The 20,701-nt window shown below is 37.1% G+C and overlaps 1 protein-coding gene across 3 annotated transcripts in view; it reads left to right on the top strand.

The window, feature by feature from the left end:
* Window positions 1-20,701, top strand: part of FNIP1 (folliculin interacting protein 1) — a 151,479-nt gene that overhangs the window by 62,069 nt on the left and 68,709 nt on the right. For all 3 annotated transcript variants that reach the window (XM_035014070.1, XM_035014068.1, XM_035014069.1), the window contains exon 3: window positions 20,129-20,263. In XM_035014070.1, the coding sequence (XP_034869961.1) occupies window positions 20,129-20,263 (135 nt within the window). The remainder of the gene's footprint in view (window positions 1-20,128; window positions 20,264-20,701) is intronic.

Here is a 20,701-nt window from a genome sequence, read left to right as displayed (position 1 = left end):
TGATGTGGGGCTCAGTTCTAGGACCCTGAGGTCATGACCTGAGGCAAAGGCAGTCGCTCAACCCACTGAGCCACCCAGGCGCCCCTCAGCATTCTTACTTTTTATTTTAAAGAGCCTTGTAAGTCTTGACTCATGTTGTTTCCTGAACCCTCCCTCCCCACCTTTTCTGGAATGATGCTTCATTAGTCACATTAGTCTTCTTTCTTGATGAGGGCTTCCTTTTTCCCTCTCAGTTAGCTTTTTTTCCCTTTGTCTATAGACCTTCTTTACAAAGCCTCTTTACCCAATACCAACAAAATGATTATACTTTTACTTTCTCTTTCATGTGTGTGTTCTTTTGTCTTTTCCTGTCTCTGACTTTGTTCTTCTCACTCTTCCTTCTCAGCATCTGTTCCTGTCTCTCAGTCTCTCTGCTTCCCTATCTCTCAGGCTATCTGTCTGTTCTGTCTCTTGGTCTCTCCTTAATTTCTCTTCTTGGTCTGCTCCATGTCTCTTAGTCTTTTCTCTGTCTCTCTGTGTCTTAGTATTAATCTGTCTTCTGGCTTTAATATCACACCACCTACTCATTCCTTAATCTTCTGAAATTTTCCTGTAAGCCTACTACTTTAAAAAAAAACAACTGTCCTGTAGATTCATTGGTAACTAGCAATCAGTCTTGAATACCTCTAGTCTAACTTTTTTATATGTCCTCCTCCTGTGTGCCATCTCCCTAGATGAAGATGTATCTGCTTTCAAGGTTCATTTTATCAGAATTTTATGAATCCTTTTTGATTTTTCTATTCCTTTTCTCCTCCATCAGAATTCTCATAATCCTTTGTTCATAGTCTTTCATAGACTTCTATATCATAGTTTTATGTGCTTTCATTATTAAATTGGAAAAAAAGACAAAGTAAAAAAATCATCTGTTACCTTAGTTTTCTAAATTCCACACTGCCTCAACATGTGATAAGTACTCAGGACATACTTTGATCAGTTTTAGTTATAGTTAGGAAGTTTATTATCAAAATCCTGTAAATACTTCCATGAAGATTTCATATGTTCCTTTTGAACACCATGAATCACATCAAAGTACTCATTGTTTCCTCCAAATTGCAAGCTGTTTGAATCTGTAAGTCATTTTTTAAATCCACTTTACTATTACAATACCCTTGGAAAATCAGATCATGTGGGTTATAGAGGCAAAGAAGGACTGTGTGATGTAAATGATAATTTTTTACTTTCTACACAATATTTTGAGTCTGTACATAATGATGAGATAGTTTAGACATTAGCAGTTTATTGGATAAAGGTAAATCATTTCACCTTTGTCTTTGCAGATCAGCATTCTATTTTGATATAAATATTGAAGTCACTTCTTGTGTCCTTCCTCTTAGTTTAAATCAATCTACCAAGGGAGAGATGAGCTGGAACCTGGAGGCTCAAGAAGGGTGGTGGTGGTGGGTTTTTTGGGTGGTTTTGCTTTCTGTCTTTTAAAGTTGGAAGAAGGGGGGGAAAGATGGCAGAGGAGTAGGGGACTCTATTTCAATTGGTCCCCGGAATTGAGCTGGATATCTACCAGACCACTCTGAGCACCCACGAAACCAGCCTGAGATGTAAGAAGATCTGGATCTCTACAAACAGGATATCGCAGGCGGTTGGTTTTGAGGTCCGAAGCGGAGAACCATGATTCCCCAGGCAGATATTGGAGGATAAACGGCAGCAGGAGGGTGCCTGGCCGTGGGGATCCTACACTGCCGGTGAGTGACAGCCTCGCGTGCTCTGGACGGGGCACAGACTCACAGACTGGTAGTGTTGGGAAAGGACTTTGGGCAGCCCCCGGGGTGGAAAACCAGACCGGCGGGGTCGCGCACACACGAACCGCAGGCCCCCCCCCCCCCCGACAGAAACCCGGAGCGACGGTCGCACGCACACGAACTGCAGCCTCCGAGCTGGAAACCCAGTGCGCCGGGGTCGCGCCGGTGAACTGCAACCCCTGGGGTGGAAACCCCGAGCGGCGGAGTCGTGTGCGTGCGCACTAACTGGGAGCTGCTGGCAGTTTTAGAAGCACAAAGGGTAGAGACGTGCCCCGACCTGGAGGCAGGACTGGGGGCGCTGCGGAGGGGCACACAACCCAGGATGCTGCAGTTTATAGCAGCACGGACAGAAATGGAGACGGTGTGGCCTGGAGAGCTCACTGAAGAACAGACTGCGGTCTCTCTCTGCTCTGAGGCAGAGGGTTGGAAACGATCTCTTCTGCTCTGACTCCCAGAAGAGACGCAGAAAGGCGCCAGAGAACAAAAGCCCCAAACGCTGATTCCCACTGAGCCCATCCCCCGCCACAGGGGCACAGGGCAACTCCGCTCAAACAGGGTTGCCTGAGTAACAGCGCAGCAGGCCCCTCCCGCAGAAGACAGGCTGGGGAAACAAGAGGCCAGCAACCCTAAGGTCCCAAGAAAACAGGTGCATCTTGCTTGGGTTCTGGTCAATAATTTGGACTCTATACATTCTCTCAAACACCCATCAACAGAATGACTAGGAGGAGTCCCCAAAATAGAAAAGACTCAGAGATTATGACTTATGCTGCAGATTTACAAATGGATGCAGATATAACCAAGATGTCGGAGATGGAATTCAGGCTAGCAATGGTGAAGACAATGGCTAGAATGGAGAAATCAATTAATGGCAACATAGAGTCTCTAAGGGCAGAAATAAAAGGTGAATTGGCAGAACTTAAAAATGCTATCAATGAGATCCAATCCAATCTAGATAATCTAACAGCTAGGGTAACTGAGACAGAAGAGAGAATAAGCGACCTGGAAGACAATATAATAGATAAAAAGGGAAAAGAGGAGGCCAGGGAAAAACAACTCAGAAATTAAAGAAACGATTCCATTTACAATAGCACCAAAAACCATAAAATACCTCGGAATAAACCTAACCAAAGAGGTAAAGGATCTATACTCTAGGAACTACAAAACACTCATGAAAGAAATTGAAGAAGACACAAAAAGATGGAAAAATATTCCGTGCTCATGGATCGGAAGAATAAACATTGTTAAAATGTCTATGCTACCCAGAGCAATCTATACCTTCAATGCCATCCTGATCAAAATTCCAAAGACATTTTTCAAAGTGCTGGAACAAACAATCCTAAAATTTGTATGGAATCAGAAAAGACCCCGAATCGCCAAGGAAATGTTGAAAAAGAAAAACAAAGCTGGGGGCATCACGTTGCCTGATTTCAAGCTATATTACAAAGCAGTGATCACCAAGACAGCATGGTACTGGCACAAAAACAGACATACAGACCAATGGAACAGAATAGAGATACGCATCCTCAACTCTATGGTCAAATAATCTTTGACAAAGCAGGAAAAAACATGCAATGGAAAAAAGACAGTCTCTTCAATAAATGGTGCTGGGAAAATTGGACAGCCACGTGCAGAAGAATGAAACTCAACCATTCTCTAACACCATTCACAGAGATAAACTCAAAGTGGATGAACGACCTCAATGTGAGACAGGAATCCATCAAAATCCTAGAGGAGAACATAGGCAGTAACCTCTCTGACATCGGCCACAGCAGCTTCTTTCAAGATACATCTCCAAAAGCTAGTGAAACAAAAGCAAAAATGAACTTTTGGGACTTCATCAAGATAAAAAGCTTCTGCACAGCAAAGGAAACAGTCAACAAAACAAAGAGGCAACCCACAGAATGGTAGAAGATATTTGCAAATGACACTACAGATAAAGGGCTGGTATCCGAGATCTATAAAGAACTTCTCAAACTCAACACCCAAAAAACATATAATCAAGTCAAAAAGTGGGCAGAAGAGATGAAGAAGACATACAAATGGCTAACAGACACATGAAAAAATGTTCATCATCATTAGCCATCAGGGAAATCCAAATCAAAACCACACTGAGATACCATCTTACACCAGTTAGAATGGCAAAAATGGACAGGGAGAGAAACAACAAATGTTGGAGAGGTTGTGGAGAAAGGGGAACCCTCTTACACTGTGGGTGGGAATGCAAGTTGGTACAGCCACTTTGGAAAACAGTGTGGAGGTTCCTCAAAAATTGAAAAATAGAGCTACCCTATGACCCAGCAATTGCACTACTGGGTATTTACCCCAAAGACACAGATGTAGTGAAAAGAAGGGCCATATGCACCCCAATGTTCATAGCAGCAATGTCCGCAATAGCCAAACTGTGGAAAGAGCCAAGATGACCTTCAACAGATGAAAGGATATAGAAGATGTGGTCCATATATACAATGGAATATTACTCAGCCATCAGAAAAGATGAATACCCAACTTTTACATCAACATGGATGGGACTGGAGGAGATTATGCTAAGTGAAATAATTCAAGCAGAGAAAGTCAATTATCATATGGTTTTACTTATTTGTGGAACATAAGAAATAACATGGAGGACATTAGGAGAAGGAAGGGAAAAATGGGCAGGAGGAATTGGAGGGAGAGATGAACCATGAGAGACTATGGACTCTGAGAAACAAACAGGGTTTTAGAGGGGAGGGGGTAGGCGGGATTGGTTAGCCCAGTGATGGGTATTAAGGAGGACACATACTGCATGGAGCACTGGGTGTTATACAAAAACAATGGATCGTGGATCACTACATCAAAAACTAATGATGTATTGTATGGTGACTAACATAACATAATGAAATTTAAAAAAAAATAAAGTTTAAATAAATAAATAAATCTACCAGATTAGATAAGGGTTATAAATATTAATTTGGCCATATATTTCACCAAAAATTTTATTGAGAAAAGTTTTGTCCTAAAGTTGAGAAAGTAATATCATAAATTATAAATGGAGAACTAAGGTTTATAATATGTCATACCAGATTGCTTCACTCTGTTCCCTTTACCAAAAAGAAATTAACGTTTCCAATTTGGAAACAGCTGTAAGTTTCTGAGGCAATTTAATAGCAGCCTGAATCTGAATTTAAGGATTATGTTTGAAAAAAAATTTTTATTTGAAAGTATATTTCATTTGAAGCTACATCAGCGTTAAGAAATGACCATTGTAAAAATACTTAATGAGGTCCCTTTAGATAAGACACATGACAGTTTTCTTTGTAAAGATGCTAGATGGTCATAATTCACTTTATTGAGTATTTTTTAAAATGAGATGGTAGGAAGGAAGGTAGGTAGTATTTTCACCATGACACATTGATTCATAACCTGGGTTTGGTTGAACCAAAGAATTCTCTATGAAGAGCATGCGTGACAGCACCTTATAAGGATAAAGAGATCATTTCTGTATTTCCATGCAAAGAAAATAGTGTGTATTTAGAGTATATTTAATGGGTTTGGGGAGGAAATGAGGAGCTGTGTGTTTTACATTTTAAATTCTATGGTGAAATACATGAATGCTTTGATTTTGTGTCAGAAATTACTGGGTGTTATATGCGACTAATGAATTATTGAACACTACATCAAAAACTAATGATGTACATTGGCTAATTGAACCTAATAAAAAAAAAGAAATTAAAGTACTTTGCATGCCTAAATACTGTCCCATAATGCTAAAGTAAAATTATATTGATCACTGTATAGCTTTTCAGAACATATATATTCCAGCTCTGTTATATTTAATGAAAAGTGACTGTTGAACTGTAAAACCTGATTAAATTGAATACATTCAATGATTTTAATAATTTCCCTTGTTTGTAAAAATGTATTTTTATTTTTTTACATTCAATCTTCAGACCTTATTCATTTTACAGCTGAAATGTAAAAATTATTGAGATGTCCTGAAACAAATAATGCAATATATGTTAAGGAAAAAAAAAAAAAAGGAAGAAGAAGAAGAAGGTAGCAGGAAGGGAAGAATGAAGTGGGGGAAATCGGAGGGGTAGACGAACCATGAGAGACGATGGACTCTGAAAAACAAACTGAGGATTCTAGAGGGGAGGGGGGTGGGAGGATGGGTTAGCCTGGTGGTGGGTATTGAGGAGGGCACATTCTGCATGGAGCACTGGGTGTTGTGCACAAACAATGAATCATGGAACACTACATCTAAAACTAATGATGTAATGTATGGGGATTAACATAAGAATAAAAAAAATTATTGAGATGTCATTTCTTTGAACAATGATGTAGCCTATGTGATTTGATCACGTGATACTATCCTTATCCTGGACATTGTTTTTGTTTTCATGATAACGTAATGCTATTTCATGGGTTCCTAGTGAAGTTATATGATCATTCTCATGCTTCAGCTTTCATTCATTGCATACAAGTAAAAAGTTGTACATCTGCAAATTCACATAACTTTGGAAAGGTGAATACACATTACAATGTGAGTTTTGTACACTATGAAGCATTGTTCAAGTGCTAATAGTTGAGTGTTAAACATGATATCAAATTTGGAACATTGGATTTTAGGTAATAGGAGTTGTGTAAAAGTTAATATACAGGAATCAGTAAGCTCCATATGAAAAGGATTTAAATTGCCTTACAAAACCTATAAAATACAAGAAGAGTAAATTTTAAATATGTAAGAAAAGTAAGTCGAAGAGTACTTAAGATGAAGCTTATGGTTTTTTTTTTAAGGTTTATTTATTTTAGAGAATGTGCGTGCACTTGAGAGAGTGGGGGGGGGGGCGTTGCAGAGGGAGAGGAAGAGAGAGAATCCCAAGCTGACTCCCCGCTCAGCGCAGTGCTAACTGCAGGGCTCAATCTCACAACCCATAAGATCAGGACCTGAGCTGAAACCAAAGGTCAGACGCTAAACTGACTGAGCCACCCAGTCTCCCCTTATTATTTTTATATCATCATCATAACATCAGGTAATTAATGTTCATGGTAGGAGAAACTCATTGATTGAAAGAGGATGAAGAAACAGTTCCTAAAATAGTAATCTCTTGTATGAAGATAAGGTACTGTACAAAAGTCCCACCTTTTTTTCCCTCAGCATTATTAAAATACAGTAGACATATAACATTGTGTAAGTTTAAGGTACACAATGTAGTTATTTTACCTATGTATATATGGAAAAAGGATTACCATAATAAGGTTAGTGATCACATCTATCAAGTCACAAAGTTAATTTTTCTGTGTGTGTGATGAGAACCTTTATTTTATTTATTTTTAAAGATTTATTTATTCATTTCAGAGAGACAGAGACTTAGCGGGGTGGGGGGTCGGTGGTTGTGGGGGATGGTGAGCAGAGGGAGAGGGAGAAAGGGAATCTCTAGCAGACTGCCCACTTGAGTGAGGAGCCTGACTCAGGGCTCAGTCCCACAACCCTGAGATCATGACCTGAGCTGAAATCAAGAGTGCAGTGCTTAACCAACTAAACCACCCAGGCGCCCCTGTGATGAGAACATTTAAAATCTACCCTCTTGACAACTTTCGTGCTGTTAACTATAGTCACCATGCTATACATTACATCCTCAGAACTTACTCATCCTACATTTGGAAGTTTGTACAGCGTTCCAACTTGGAATCTATGCATACTGTGGTGGTGATAGTAATAATACCTACCTCAAAGGATTATTGTGCAGGAAAATACAGCAATGTGTGTAAGACCCCAAATGTAGCACCAGCCAAATTGTAGGTTCTTAGGCAATATCATTGCCTTCCTTTTTTAAATTTAATTCTGTTCACAGAAAAATAGAGGTAACTAAAATTCAGGTCATGAGAATGAACAGAGTTTTAGAGTTGAAAGAAATCCTACTGATGGTCCCATCCAGTGAATCTTCTGTGTGTGGCAGTGTCCTGGGGCACTTGTTAAAAATACAATTCTCGTTCTTCATCCCTAGAGAGTCTTTTAAATTTTAATTCCAATATAGTTAAACATACAGTGTTGTATTAGTTTCAAGTGTATAAAATAGTTACTCAACAATTCTACACATTACTCAGTCCTCACCATAATAAATATTCTTTTAATCCCCTTCATATATTTCACCCATTCCCCTTGACCTCCCTTCTGGTGACCATCAGTTCTATAGTTTAGAGTCTGTTTTTGGTTTGTCTGTTTTTAAATTTTTTTCCATATTCATTTTTTTTCTTAATTTGCACCTATGAGTGAAATCATATGGTATTTGTCTTTCTCTGATTTATTTCACTTACATTATACTCTCTAGATCCATCCATGTTGTTGCAAATGGCAAGATTTTATTCTTTTTTATGGCTGAGTAATACTGAGTTACATACACACACACACACACACACACGCACTCACACACGCAACCACATCTTCTTTATCCATTCATCTATCAGTGGGCCATTGGACACTTGGGCTGCTTCCATAATTTGACTATTGTAAATAGTGCTGCAATAAACATAGTGGTGCATGTATCTTTTCGTATTACTGTTTTTGTATTTTTTGGTTAAATACCCAGCAGTGGAGTTATTGGATCAAATATAATTCTATTTTTAATTTTTTGGGGAACCTCTGTACTGTTTTCCACAGTGGATGTACCAGTTGGCATTCTCACCAGCAGTGCACAAGGGTTCCCTTTCTCGACATCCTTGCCAACATTTCTTTTTTCTTGTGTTTGTGATTTTAACCATTGACGTGTGTAAAAGATATCTCATTATGCCTTTAATTTGCATTTCCCTGATGATTAGTGATGTAGAACATGTTTTCATGTGTGTTTTGGCCATCTGTATGTCTTTGGAGAAATGTCTGTTCATGTCTTCTGCCGATTTTTAATTGAATAATTTGTTTTTTTGGTGTTGAATTGTAGAAGTTCTTTTTATACTTTGGATACTAGCCCTTTGTGAGATATGTCATTTGCAAGTATCTTCTCCCATTCAATAGACTGTTTTTTAATTTTGTTGATTGTTTCTTTTGCTGTGCAGAAGATTTTTAGATTGAAGTAGTCACAGTACTTTATTTTTGCTTTTCTTCCCCTTGCCTTAGGAGACATATCTAGAAAAATGTTGTTATGGCTGATGTCAGAGAGATTACTGCCTATGCTCTCTTCTAGGATTTTGAGGGTTTCAAGTCTTATAATTGGGTCTTTATTTTGAGTTTATTTTTGTGTATTGTGTAAGAAAGTGGTCCAGTTTTATTCTTGTGTCTATAGCTGTCCAGTTTTCCCAACACTATGTTAAAGAGACTTTTTCCCGTTGTATATTCTTGCATCCTTTGTTGAAGATTAAGTGACTATATTATTGTAGGTTTATTTCTGGCCTCTCTATTCCATCAATCTTTGTGTCTGTTTTTGTGCCAGTACCATACTGTTTTGAATACTATAGCTTTGGAGTGGATGTTAAAATCTGGGATTATGATACCTTCAGTTTTGTTTTCTTTTTCAAGATTGTGTTTGGATATTTGGGTCTTTGTGGTTCCATACAAATTTTAGGATTTTTTTGTTCTAGTTCTGTGAAAAATGCTGTTGGTATTTTGATAGGGTTTGTGTTAAATCTGCAGATTGCTTTGGGTAGTATGGATATTTTAATAATATTTGTTCTTACAATCCATGAGCATGGAATATCTTTCCATTTATTTGTGTCAGCTTCAATTTCTTTAATCATTATGTTATAGTTTTCAGAGAATAGGTCTTTGACCTCTTTGGCAAAGTTTATTCCTAGGTATTTTATTCTTTTTGGTGCAGTTGTAAATGGGATTATTTCTTAATTTCTCTTTTGGCTGCTTCATTATTAGCATATAGAAATGCAACTGATTTCTGTATATTGATTTTGTATCCTGCAATTTTACTGAATTCACTTACTGGTTCTAGTAGTTTTTTGGTGGAGTCTTTAGGGTTTTCTATATATAGTATCATATCACCTTAGTTACTGAAAGTTTTATTTCTTCCTTTCCTGTTTGGATGCCTTTCATTTCTTTTTGTTGTCTGATTGCTGTGGCTAGGACTTCCAGTGCTATGTTGAATAAAAGTGGTGAGAGTGGACATCCTTGTCTTGTTCCTGATCTTAGGGAAAAAGCTCTCAGTTTTTCACCATTGAGTGTGATATTAGTTGTGGGTTTTTCATATATGGCTTTTATTATGTTGGGCTGTGTTTCCTTTAAACCTACTTTGTTGAGGTTTTTATCATGAATGGATGTTATACTTTATCAGATGCTTTTTCTGCATCCACTGAAATGGTCATATGGTTTTTATCTGTTCTCTTGCTAATGTGATATGTCATGTTGATTGATTTGTAAATATTGAAACACCTTTGCAACCCAGGAATAAATCCCAGTTAATTGTGGTGAATGATCTTTTTAATGTATTGAATTTGGTTTGCTAGTATTTTATTGAGAATTTTTGCATCTGTGTTCATCAGGGATATTGCCAGTATTTCTTTCATTTTTAAAGGTGTCTTTATCTGGTTTTGGTATCAGGGTGATGCTGACCTCATACAGTGAATTTGGAAACTTTCCTTCCTCTTCAGTTTTTTGCAATAGTTTGAGAAGAATAGGTATTAACTCTTCTTTAAATATTTGGTGGAATTCTCCTGTGAAGCCATCTGGTCCTGGCCTTTTGTTTGCTGGGGGATTTTTTATTCCTGATTCAGTTTTGTTGCCGGTATTGGTCTATTCAGATTTTCTATTTCATTGTGATTCTGTTCTGGGAGATTACATGTATATAGGGATTTTTTCATTTCTTCTAGGTTGTCTAGATTGTTGGTATGTAATTTTTAATAATCTCTTATAATCGTTTATATTTCTGTCATGTTAGTTTGTTATTTCTCCTTTTTCCTTTATGATTTTGAGTTCTCTCTCTCTCTCTCTCTCTTTTGATGAGTCGGGCCAAGGTTTATCAATTTGTTGATCTTTTCAAAGAAGCAGCTCCTGGTTTCATTGATGTGTTCTCTTGTTTTTTTAGTTTCTATTTTGTTTATTTCTTCTCTAATCTTTGTTATTTAGTTATTTCCTTCTACTGGTTTTGGGTTTTGTTTGTTCTTCTTTTCCTAGCTCCTTTAGGTATGAGGTCAGGTAGTTTATTTATTTATTTTTTCTTGAGGTAGGCCTGTATTTTTATAAACTTCCCTCTTAGAACCTCTTCTGCTGCATCCCAAAGGTTTAGACCACTGTATTTTCATTTTCATTTGTCTCCCATGTATTTTTTCATTTCCTCTTTGATTTCTCAGTTGACCCATTCATTGTTTAGTAGCATGTTATTTTACCTCCATGTATTTGTGTTTTTTCTAGATTTTTTCTTGTGGTTGATTTCTAGTTTCATAGCACTGTGGTCAGAAAAGATGCATGGTATGACTTTGATCTTTTTTAGTTTGTTGATACCTGTTTTGTAGCCTAATATATGATCTGTTTTGGAGAATGTTCCATGTACAGTGTATTCTGCTTTTTAGAATGGCATGTTCTAAATCTATCTGTTAAATTTCTCTGGTGCACTGTGTCATTCAAAGCCACTCTTTCCTTGCTGATTTTCTGTTTGGTTGATCTGTCATTTGATGTAAGTGGGGTGTTAAAGTCCCCTACTATTACTGTGTTACTATCCATTACTTTCTTTATGCCTGTTATTAGCTGCTTTATGTAAATATTTATAATTGTTATATCTTTTTGTTGGCTTGTCCTCTTTATTACTATATAGTATCTTTCTTTGTCTCTTGTTACAGTCTTCGTTTTAATATTATTTTGTCTGATACAAGTATTGCTACACCAGGTTTCGTTACACTTTAATTTGCATGGGAAATGCTTTTCCATTCCATTACTTTCACTCTGCATGACTTTATGTCTGAAATGAGTCTCTTATAGGCAACATATAGATGGGTCTTGCTTTTTTATCCATCTGTCACTGTATGTCCTTTGATTGGAGTGTTACTTCATTTGCATTCAAAGTAATTATTGATAAGTATGTACATACTGCCATTTTGTTACTTGTTCTGTGATTGTTTTTGTAGTTTTTCTCTGTTCCTTTCTTCTCTTGCTCTGTTCTCTTATGGTTTGCTGGCTTTCTTTAGGATGTATTTGGATTTTCATTTTTTAAATTTTTGCATATCTTTTACTGGTATTTGATTTATGGTTACTATTAGGTTTATATATAACATATTATGCATATAACTATTAAGTTGATGTTAGCTCTAAGTTTGGAAAATGCTTTATCTCTCCTATTCAGAACAATAGCCTTGGTGGATAGAGTATTCTTGGTTGCAGATTTTTTCTTTCAGCACTTCAAATATATCATTCCACTCTCTTCTGGCTTGCAGAGTTTCTGCTGAAAAATTGGTTGATGGGCCTATGTGGTTTCTCTTGTATGTAACTGTTTTCTTTTCTCGTTGCTTTTAAAAATCTCTCTTTGTCACTACTTTTTGCCATTTTAATTGCTATGTACCTTGGTGTGGGCCTTCTTGGGTTGATTTTGTTGGGGGCTCTCTGTGTCTCCTGGATCTGGATTTCTGTTTCCTTCACCAGTTTGGGAAGTTTTCAGCTATTATTTCTTCAAATAAATTTTCTGCTTCGTTTTCTCTTTCTTCTCCTTCTGGGATCCCTATAATGTCGATGTTATTATGCTTGATGGTATTTCTGAGTTCCCTAAGTCTGTTTCCATTTTTAATTATTACTTTTTCTCTCTCCTGTTCAGCTTGATTGCTTTCCATTACTCTGTCTTCCAGGTCACTGATCTGTTCATCCATTTCCTCTAGTCTACTATTCCATCTGGTGTATTTTTAATTTCAGTTACTGATTTCTTAATCATTGATTGTTTTTTTTTTTTTTTTATGTTTTCAGTCTCTTTGTTGAGGGTGTCACTGAGGTCCTCTACTCTTTTCTCAAGTTCAGTGAGTATTTTTATGACCATTACTTCAAATTCTCTTTCAGGCATTTTACTTATCTCCATTTTGTTTAGTTCTCTTGCTGTTATTTTTTCCCTCTTCCTTCATTTGGCATATTTCTCTGTCTCTTCATTTTGTCTAACTCTCTGTGTCTGTTTCTATGTGAAATCAGCTATGTCTCCTGCTCTTGAAAGTAGGCGCCTGGGTGGCTCAGTTGGTTAAGCAACTGCCTTCAGCTCAGGTCATGATCCTCAAGTCCCGGGATCAAGTCCCACATCGAGTCTACTTCTCCCTCTGACCCTCCCTGCTCTCATGCTGTCTCTCTCTCTCACATAAATAAAATCTTTAAAAAAAAAACAAAAAAGAAAGTAGTGGCTTTATGAAGAACAGGTTCTGTAGTGCCCTGTAGTGCAGTGTCCTTTGTTCACCAGAACCTGGAGCTTCAGGGATGTCTCCTATGCATATTGCTTGCACCCCACTGTTGTGGCTGAGCCACATTTACCTTCAGTTCATTTGTGTACCATGGCTCTCTTTGCCTCTTGTTGGCAGAGTTTGGTTCCTATGTTAGTGGGCCAATTTGGGGCTGCCTTGTTCTTGATGAGTCAGACCAGTCATTTTCCAGATATGTGGTAGCACGGAACTGTAGGGTGCTTTGCCTGTGTTTACCTCAGAAGCTTTTGTTGGTGGTGGGTGGGGCCCATAGTCAGACCAGATATCTGCCCCTCATTGCTGGACCTCAGTTAAACTGGTGTGTGTGGTTGTCTTCCTCTCTCCTTGTGCAGGAGTCACTTTGAAGTGGTCCTGGCACCTCTCAAGGCTGCTTGCATGGTACCAGGTTTGTGCACCACTTTGGATGGGCTCTGGCCAAGGACGTATTGGAGGAGGCAGGTCTGCAGGAGAAAGGAGGGGTGGTTTCTTGGTATTAGCCAGGTTTGTGTAGGTTTGCTGTGGGAGGGGCTGCCTGGAACCAGGCCTGGCTGGTGGGGGCATGTACTGAGGAGAACACAGGGGTGAGGTGCTCTCTTAGCAAGTTAGTTGGAGTTTGTTTGCGCTGGGCTATTTCCCCCAGGTGTCTGTGTGTCTAGGCTGGTGGGTGGGGTGGGGGCTGGAATGGTGCCTGATGGCTCCTTTGTTCCTGGAGAAGTCTTCAGGGATCCCTGCTCCTCCCTCACTTGCTCTGAGATTAGTAAACAACTCACCCCCCTGTCTACCCTACACGTTTTTCAGACTGCTCCTTCTGTGCTGTATCTCCATGGGGCTGTTTGTGGTGCTATCTCTTTAAGAGCAGGGGCACAGTTTCCTCTGCTCTCTCTGCTCTCCTAGAGCTGAGCCTGCTGAATTTTACAGTTCCAGGTGTTTACTCCACAGACTGTAACAACTTGTGAGATTAGGCCCACTGGTTTTCAAAATCCAAATGTAATGGAGGCCCGCATGTGGGCTCCCAGTGCTTGGGGCACCAGGCCTGAGGGTCCATTTTTTATCCCTCTCGGAGCCTGCGGTGTCCCTCCCTCATGTGGATAGTCCTGTGGTCCATTTAACTCCTGATGGCTTCTCTGCCCTTCCTACCTTCTTCACCGTGCCTCCCTCTCTACATTTAGCTGTGGAGAGTCTGTTCTGCAAGACTTCTGGTTATTTTCTTGGTTATTTACACTGATGTGGGTGTTATCTAGTTGTATTCATGGGATGGGATGAAGTTAGGTAGGATCTTCCTACTCTGCCATCTTCGCCGGAAGTTGTATCTATTTTTGTTTTGACTCAGCAGTTTCACCAGTAATGTCATTAACAGATGAATGGTTAAATAAGCTATAATGTATTTACACACTGGAATACTATTCAGCTGTATATATATATACATATATATATAAAGAGGATTTCTAAAGATAAATGGGAAGATTCTCTAGGCTTTTAGTGAACCATAAAGCAAGGCAGAACTGAATTACTTACCGTTTCTCTAATAGTGGAAGGAAAGTAATACTGTGTTGCAAAAAGAGTTTTTATTTTTTAGAAGGACAATAATAAACCATTTAAAGGGATTTTACCTATTGGGAATGTGTGGAGTGGGAAACAGGGTACTAGAAAAAGGGTCAGATCTAGATTTCTGTGTATATACTTCTTTATATTGTTTTTACTTTTGAATCATATGAATGGATTTCTTATATATATTACTAAAAGTTGACAAAACAAGAAAAAAAGTTGGAAATTCATGTGAAAAACTTTTGTAAACTGAAAAATATTATATAAGTGCTGGTTATTTATTTGAATTTCAGTTGTGATATAGAATCTGATACATGAAATATGGTTGGTTATGTGTCCAGGTTAAAATTTTTGATCCCCCAAGTCTCCCTTCCTCCCATCCATTTCCCCTTTCTGAACAATTTAGTCCTAAAACCATTAGGTAGGGCTGAACACTTACGTCAGGTGTTGGAGGCATGGTGGCCCAGAGCAGAGTGTTGGAGCTCAGGTAAGGTAAGGAGGGCATCTCCATAAGGTGCTGCTTGATACAGTATTGGATGGGGAGGATATCCATCTTGGCTGTCTGAGCCTGAGGAAAACGTCCATGCATGTGAGGGAGTGACAGGGGAAATGAAAAACTGGTTTCATATGAGGGAGTTGATTAAATAAATACATATGAAGGATAATGAGAGGCCTGTTTTTCTGAATGTTAGAAAGGAAGTTACAAATAAGGAAAAGGAGAAAACTAGAAGAACCCTGTGGTGTTGGATTGGAATTGGATTTATTGTGAACCTAAGTTTATATATATATATATATATATATATATATATATATATGCATATATATGTACATATATATACACACACATATACACTCATATACATATATACATAAATATGATAAACGTAGATATAAACTTGTTTATGTGTGTGTTAAACACATATGTATACTCTTTAGCTCTATCTACTGAGAAAGCAGAGGAACAGTGAGTCCCCAACAAATGGGCATACCTAGCATCTAGATCTTATTGTCTAGATTCCATTTTCCACTAAAAGGAAAAAGGCTTCTTAGAGAAATGACTGGTCCTTGGGCTGAAGCAGGGAAGGAAAAGAATAAGCCTGGAACTTGTGATGAAAGCTTAAAAAATGGTGAGAACATGTCAAAGGAACATAGAAGCCAGCTTGAAGGGGTTGTCACTGGCTAAGTAGGGAAAACTCTAGCATAAAAACAAGTAATGATAGTAGCAAATTACAACCCATTGAATGAAATAGGAAACCATGAGTTTATATGATCTAAATAAATTGAAAGTTTGGTGAGAAACAGTATATTATGGCATATAAGTATAAGCAGCATATGAATTTCATAGTCCCCCCAACCAAAAATATTGTTAATGATAGAGGAGAAGAGCATTTGTTTACAGTGGAGATGCTTGGTAGGCACCACCTTAATCACTTGATACTGATCATCAGTGTCAAGAATATTATCATAAATGGGCATTGAGATCATATGCCACATGAAAAGTAGCTGTATTGTGGTTATGTAGAGAATGTCCTTGTTTGTAGGAAGTACACATTCAGGTATTGATACTTTAGGAGTTCATAGTGTATCAGGTAGTCAACTTACTCCCATTTAATTCAGAAAAAAAAATTCTTTGAACTAAACCTGCAACTTGTTTGTGATTATGTGAAGATGGAAAAAAAAATAGTTAATAAAAATTATAATCTATAAAAAGCCAGGTTTTTTCCAGTGATGTTTATAACATTTTTTATGCATTCCTAGAACATATTTTTTGTGGGTTAAAAATAAAGTATGGCATGATTCCTTTAGGAATGAAAGTAAGATAAGGAAAAAAAACTGAATCCTTTTTGCTCTACAGTTGTGCTCATAGATGGCCTGTGTCTACCTGAGGGTTGCTGACTGTGCTCTGTCCCCTCACTAGACCATCTTCCACAGAAGTTGTTGCTGTTTGGATTCAGAAAAGCCATAACTTCAGAATGTGAGAGAGAAAAGACACTGAACAGCTGGGGAGTTGGTAGGGGAGAAGGGTGTGTGTGTGTGTGTGTGTTTGTAGTAAGAACTTTTATGTACACTTTTATGCACATGTTTATGCTTCAGTTTTGAAACTGATGTATGTTTGTCCCTTTCCTTCCTATGGCAAATTGCTTCATGATTCAGAGATTAGATATACAGAGTTCCCTCAGCCAGGAATATCTTTCTAGCCCTCCCATTCTTCTTTCACCTTTTTAACTCCTTTCCTTTTTTTTGTAGTCCCAGCTTCCTTGATCTCCCTAGACTAGGTTAAGTTCTCTCTTAGGCAGTTCACTTAAACATCATTGATCCTTAACCTCTTCATTTGTAATATGGGGATAATAGAGTTGTTGTGAGGTGTAAAGGAGTAGTGGCTTTATGTAAAATGGAATAGTACTTGAGCAGATAGTAAGTGCAATATGAGTTAGCTGTTGCTAACATAGGACATATTTGAAAAAATATATATATATTTATATATTATACATATATATACACATATTATACATATTTGTCTAGTTATTTGTTAAATCTCTCTTTCTCTCGTTAGTTCCATGAGGAAAGGGACTGTTTCATTCAACTTTGTTTCTTAGTTACTGGTCCACGTAATACTCACATACTTTTTTTAACTTATAAAATTGTGGTTTGCAACAGGCCCACTGAGTTTGGGTTTTTTCCCCCAGTTTTACTGAGAAATAATTGACATATATCACTCCATAGTTTTAAGATGTACAGCCTGATGGTTTAATTTACATATACTGTGAAGTGATTACCACCATACGTTCAGCTAACATTTATATTCTCATGTAGATAGAATAAAAAGAAAGGAAAAAATCTATTTATGATAAAAATTATTAGAATTTATTCTCTTAACTTTCATATATCATATAGCAGTGTTGTCTATAGTTATTCTCTTGTACATTATTACATCCCTTGTACTTATTTATCTTATTACTGGAAATTTGTTACCTTTTACCACCCCCTCCAATTCCCTTTCTCCCACCCTCCACTGCTGGTAACCACAAGTCTGAACAATATTTGTTTTTCCCTGACATTTCACTTAGCATAATGCCTTCAAGGTCTATCTTTGTTGTTGCAAATGGTAGGATTTCCTTGTTTTCTATGGCTGATATATATCTATATCTATATATAATAAACAGATATACTGAATATCATCTATCTATCTATCTATCTATCTATCTATATATATATATCTATATCACAACTTCTTTATCCATTTATCCGTTGATGGAAACTTAGGTTCTTTCCATGTCTTGACTATTGTAAATAATGCTGCCATGAACATGGGGGGTGCAGATATATTTTTGACTTAGTGTTTTCATTTCCTTTGGATATGTATTCCCAAAAGTGGAATTGCTGCATTGTAATGTAGTTCCGAGTTTTAATTTTTGGAGGATCCTCCATGCTATTTTTCATAGTGGCTGTACCAATTTACAGTAATGCACAAAGCTTCCCTTTTTTTTTTTTTGCCACATCCATGCCAGTATTTGTTGTCTCTTGATTTATTTATTTTTTTTATTTTTATTTTTTAAGATTTTATTTATTTGAGAGAGAGAGAATGAGTGAGAGAGAGCGCACACATGAGAGAGGGGAGGGTCAGAGGGAGAAGCAGACTCCCTGCTCAGCAGGGAGCCCGATGCGGGACTCGATCCCAGGACTCCAGGATCATGACCTGAGCTGAAGGCAGTCGCTTAACCAACTGAGCCACCCAGGCGTCCCTGTCTCTTGATTTATTGATGATGACCATTCTAATAGGCATGAAGTGGTAACTCACTGTGGTTTTAGTTTACATTTCCCTAATCACTAGTGATGTTGAGTATCTTTCATGTAAAGCTAGCTGGGTTTTGCCTTTAAGTATATTATAGACCTACTAGTTCTTGTAATCTTGGTGAAGTTACTTAACCTCTGTGGGCTTCAGGTTTCTTATCAGTTAAACTGGGTTATAATATCTACTGTCCTGAATATTACAGAAAATATGCTTGAAGGCCTATAATTTTGATGGTGATCATTAAGTAGAAATTTATTAAGATGTGGCCAAGAATATCAGTGCTAAAAATAATCAGTATTTTTAGTAAGTCTCTAAATGAAATAATACAAATGGAAATAACTAGTGAAGTTCCTGACTCCAGATTAGACATTCAGTTATTTCAGTAGGCATTCAGTTTTTCTTACTTCAGCTTTTTTCTATAGTATTGATAACTAAAAACCAGTAAGCATATGCTAGTTCTAGATGCTGTATAGGGCACTTTATATATTTATTTATTTATAAGTACATAATGAGATACACACACACACACACACACCCCTTTCTCTTCATTAAATAGATAAGCTTAGAGAGGTCAAGTAACTTGCCAAGGAGCCAGGATTTAAATTCATGTCTATTTAGTTTTAAAGCCCTTGTTCTTTTTAGTTTATCATGCTCTTTACATTTTTGGAATTATCATGTGTTCTCTTTTACAATGCCTTTGGTGATGGTGGCAACTTGTAAAATAATTGGCCTTCAAAAATTGTGATTTCAGTCACATTACTTCTTCTGAAAACCTACTGAGGTCTTTTACAGGGAAGAGTTACATACTGGTAAATGTGATAAAGCACCAGAATACTTTTAGGAGTATCAAAGTCCTTGGTGGATTGCAACTTCGGTAGTTGTGGGCAGTGAAAGCTCTAGAACCTGTGGGGAAATTAGGAGGAAAGCAAGAGCATAGAGAAAAAGAAATAGAAATATATGATTCTTTCATACTACACCACTGTACAGCCTTCTGGTCCTAAACTCAGCTGTTATTAAAAATTTAACTGTTCAATACATGAATACATTCTCATTTCAAAATAATAAACATAAGTTCATATATGTAGAGACACACACATTTAGTAAAATACAAAACCTTCATTTTTATTTCTCCCATCCCTACATCTCTCCATGAAAGTTTTTTTCACAAAAATATGTTAATGTTACTTAATGAAAAAAGTTTTTTTCATAAAAATATGTTATTTAATGTTAATCTGTAATGTGTGTATTGTTATATTTAAGTGAGTTAATATTTTAAAGTTTCTCCATTTTAATTTCTTATATGGGAGAATATTGATAGATATAACACACAAACAAAAGGCCTAAAAGGGGGTTTGAGATCAAATAATTTGAAAACTGCTGTAATATATTATGTCACTAGTAATGAACATTGTTGTAGACCATAATGATAAGAAAAATTCCATGATTTGATAACCTTGGTGAGAAAAGCACAATACAAACTCCACAAGAATGGAAAACAGTACTGGAGAAAATGCAGTAAAATGCAAATCATTTTACCAAGGTTATATTACTTTGAATTATCTCATACTTGGTTTTTTCAAAGGTTTTTATACTATAATTAAACTTGTATATGATGAAAAGTCTTTTATTAATATGAATGGGCATAATATCTCTATTTCAGAAACTCTGTAGTGATGCTCAAGTAAAAGTCTTTGGGAAATGCTGCCAACTGAAACCTGGAGGAGACAGTTCTTCCTCACTGGATAGTTCTGTGACTTCATCTTCTGATGTAAAAGACCAGTGTTCGAAGTACCAAGTAAGATCATTGATGTCATTTATTTATTCATTCATTCACTCACAACTACTTTTGAGTACCTACAATGTGTTATGCACTATCCTAGGGACTGGGGATATAACAGGAACTAGTCCTTAACTTTCTGGGGAGGCAGGTAATTAAATAAGTAAGTTTATGCATTTTGATAAATCTTAGGAAGTTCAGAAACTGGGCATACGTAGCAAGGGGTAGTTTCTCCCTTTTATTTCCCAATTCAGATTTTTTGGGCTACCAGAATAATTCATTTTAGATACTTATAAATTATTGAAATATGAATATAAATATAAACTAATAATACAGTTTGGCTGTAGTATGAAATTGTAGTATGATTGGAAGCATACACATGCAGAAATGGACATTTATATACTTCAGAAGTAATCTGACTCTTTTAAAATACAAAGTTAAACAAATTAGTACCTA

The sequence above is a fragment of the Mirounga leonina genome, unplaced genomic scaffold (assembly GCF_011800145.1).
Source record: "Mirounga leonina isolate KUSES-001 unplaced genomic scaffold, KU_Mleo_1.0 Mir_168, whole genome shotgun sequence".
NCBI lineage: Eukaryota > Metazoa > Chordata > Mammalia > Carnivora > Phocidae > Mirounga > Mirounga leonina.
Note: the sequence above shows the minus strand (reverse complement) of the source record. Positions and strands in the feature narration are given on the sequence as shown.